General features: G+C 35.4%; 1 protein-coding gene across 1 annotated transcript; it reads right to left on the bottom strand.

Moving 5' to 3' along the window:
* Positions 1-2329: 2329 nt before the first annotated feature.
* LOC133288727 (zinc finger protein 7-like) lies at positions 2330-2865 on the bottom strand. The gene has a single exon (XM_061486546.1). It carries the CDS (start codon positions 2825-2827, stop codon positions 2330-2332), a length of 498 nt encoding a protein of 165 aa, XP_061342530.1. The 5' UTR covers positions 2828-2865.
* Between the last annotated feature and the right edge of the window lie 908 nt (positions 2866-3773).

The raw sequence follows: 3773 nt of genomic DNA on the forward strand, positions 1-3773 counted from the left end.
ATGACTTGATCAATGATATAGCAATAAAGAGGGTTTGAGATCACAATAGACATATTAGGATCTTGATCTAGATAGGGATAGAACACCAATTCTTGCATGATATAGACATAATCTTGTAAGAATTGTGAACTTTTATAATTCATCATGCTTAAGGCTTAATCTAAAAGGAATTACTAATACATTAGGGTTCCAATTGGGTTAAAGGGTTAAAGAACTAAGATATTAGGATTTATCCCATTAATTATTAGATGATGAATTGTTCGAATCAATTGGGATAAAATATTATAGAATTGAATTAGATTATCAAGGTGAATTGAAGGTGAAGTTGACCCTAGTTACAGTTACCATTATCGATTTTTAATCCATTCTTTAATTCGTTGCATTTTGTTCTTATGTTCGTTATTATTGAGTAGTCATTAATTGTTCCTTTTATGATTTTCTTTCATTCAGTTTAATCATTTCTCTTTTCAAACCAATTTTATATTTGTTCAAATTAAGGGGAAGAGTAATAATAGTGTTTGGAGTCCCTAATCCTTGTGGGAACGATACTTTTTCATCACTTTATTACTTGTTCGATCGGTATACTTGTCGTGAGCGAAATAGATACAATCAACGCTTCAGATTACTTCGAATTGGATAAAGCATTTATAAATACAGAGGAGAACATCACCATTAGAAGCTTTAAGCTCTTAGCTTTTTACTGGGGAAAAGACCTCACGTCCTACTCTGGTCCTTTGCCATTTTTTCTTAGTTTTTCTTTCACTGTTCTTAGTTTGTAATTAGGAAAGTTGTAATGTGCTCCTTAGTATGAGCTAATTTCTTTTCGTAGGCGAATTGGACGTAGAAGTATCCTTCTAGGTTGAACTCTTGATGTAAGCTTGTTGCCATTAATGGATTTTATGATGTTTCTATTTTATTGTTCTAGTTAACTAACGTTAAGGGAAGTCGTAGGAAGTTGGCTCTCTAGCTAGAGGGATTTCCATATCGAGAAACATCTATTGTGTGTAGAATTGTTCCAAGGCAATCTTTGCATGCTACCTTAGAAATAAGGAGCAAGCACAATCTTCCTTGGATCTTAATCTAATTGGACTTCTAAGGTTGTTTGGGGTATAAAAATATGCGCAAACCACTCTAGGTAGCAAAACTTGATGCTAGAAAAATCTGTATTAAAGGCAATGAAGGGCACTCGAAGCTCAACCCATTATAGGAGCAGTGCTGAGTTTTGAGAATAACCCAGTGAGGCGAAAATACCAACCTAAGCCTATAATTTCAATATTGTTATCTTCTTACCTCTATATCACTGATACTCTTGCTCTTTGTTTGCAACAATTATGATTTCCTTAAAGGCACTACACTCTTTTCGTTTCTCATTTTTTGTTCTGTTCTTAAAGCATTGCCTCTCAGAAATTGTTTTTTTTACTTGCTTGTTTCTATATTTTCCCAAGGCGCGCCATAAATTAAGTTTCAATGATAAACCCAGTTCTTATCCATTTCAGAATCATCAACTCTATTTGATTGAGCTGATGGCAAGTGCTTAAAGGCTAAATTGAACTTAGGATAAATTAGCTCCTTGGTTTCAATTGCTCTTTGCTTCTATTTTGTTTTCGTTTTCATTGTTGACTTTTATACACTTCTTTAAGGCACCACTTTACAATTTTTCCCTTGGGACAATAATCTGGGGCTTACAAAACCCTATATTTCTAGATGAGAAAGTTTGCGTATTGTTGGTAGATTTGTGCCCAGAATAATCATATAGCTCCTCGTATTTTGCTCTCATATTACCTTGAGAAAATCTTGGCCAACCAAGCATTTATCAACAATAGAAACAGATAGGAAAATTATTAAAATCATGACATTACCACCATTTTATTCAACCTAAAAGCTTAAGGTTATGTTAGACGAAGATATATTAATGATCTCATATTTTGCATTATATTTTTCTAATAGGTAATACGTTTCTTATTGGGTTTAAAGGGTGGACAATACAAAAGTACATCTATCCATGCTAAGAGACTCAATGATATTTAATTATTTATTAATAAAATATGGACGATACAAAATCAATTCAATCTAAAAACTTAAACCGTTAAGTGAATGTATCATTGATCTTATATTTTATATCCTATTTCTCTAACGGAGAAAAGGAAGATAATTTGTAATGTGCTGTTAACATGTAATGCACATCGCCATCGCTGTTTTCAATCTCAAAACAATTAATACAACTATAATAGTTTCTTTCGCATCTTATTAGCACAAATAACATATAACATAGGAAAATTGAAAATAAAGCAGCAGTATAAATCAGGACTCTGAAGTTGGACCAAATGTATCAGAGCCTAAGATCTAAGTCAAGCACATTTATATCTGATTCTTGCTTTGGCGAGTCCATTCGAAAGCTTCCTGGCCATATGAAATCCACAGCTTGTTCAAGCATAAAGGGTGTCCATGCCATTCCAATCCCTGAACTGGAATCACTGAATCGAGCCAACATAGTTGGCTTTTCTCTACTTGGCTTGTGCACAAGCGAGTGGGTTTGTAATCCCAGTGATCTAGTAGCCAAAGAAGAGTAACAAAGCCCCATTGATGTTGTCATCATCCTCTGAGATTGGTAACTTCTAGCTGCTTCTCTTTCCCTTTTGTGTGCATTTTGGTGACCACCCAAGGCTTGTGAACTGTAAAACTTTCTCATACAGAAGTTGCATGAGAATACCTTGTTGTGGAGAGGTTTTGATTGGGATTCTGGGTTTTGCTTAGCTGCTTCCAGAGGCATGTCTCCTATGAGGCCTAAACTCAACCATTCTCCTATGTTATCATCTTCCGAGGTCATATTTTCGTAGTTGGCAATGTTCTGTGATCGACATTCCTCATTCCACATTTTGTTTATTGATTGACACCTGATCATGAACTTGCTCTCTGATGAAGGTCATAGTAACCCTTCTTTCATATCAGAATGGTTTTGCAAGACTGCTTTGTGGTAGAGGGGTGTGGCAATTGAGAGGGCTTGCTCTTAAATAAGCATAAAAAAAAGGGGAGGAATGATTAATGGGTGCAAAGGGTAGGAAGTGGGAGATGAATATTATTTGGTGAAGTGTTATCTTTTATGATCTCAGCATTACGCTATGTCCTGTGTTGCCACCGAGTTTTGCATGTATTATGATTGGAGCATTGGGACACTACTAATCAATCTGGTTGAGTTGGCAATTCAAGGCTTCAGATTCCTACTTGTCTTAATCCTTACACTTCTTCTTATAGCATCTAAATAGGTTCCCGCTGGTGGACTTAGAATTGACTAGTTACATGCACAGACAGAGACATTGGCATACTGGTACAGTAAATGTTGTTTTGACTAAGGTATGGTCCGTCCAAAGCATAAGATGGCCGTTGGTTTGTTGTTACTCAGAGTTGGCACGGCAAATAACACGTGGCAAGCAATATAGAGAGAGTGGGAACATTTTCAGTAAACAAAAAAGCAAACTCCATGCTCAATATTAGAAAATGATCAAATACACTAAAGATAGTGGACCGAGTTGTCGCTGGTTTTGCACAATCTTTATTTTTATTGATAATAACGCAATTCTCCTATTCTGGAAGTTAACGGGGTCCCAAAAGCTGCCAATAATTGTAACAAAAAGTTAAGGGGAAAGAAGTGATATTGAGTTTTCAAATCAGTTTCTCTCAAGATATGATGGTTGTTGAGTTTTCAAATCGGTTTCTCTTAAGATATGATGGTTGTATAAGGACAAATCTTTAGTGCATTATATGTATACAACTCG

This window comes from Gastrolobium bilobum, unplaced genomic scaffold (genome assembly GCF_033153095.1).
Source record: "Gastrolobium bilobum isolate Gb01-03AN ecotype WA unplaced genomic scaffold, APGP_CSIRO_Gbil_v1 utg17104, whole genome shotgun sequence".
NCBI lineage: Eukaryota > Viridiplantae > Streptophyta > Magnoliopsida > Fabales > Fabaceae > Gastrolobium > Gastrolobium bilobum.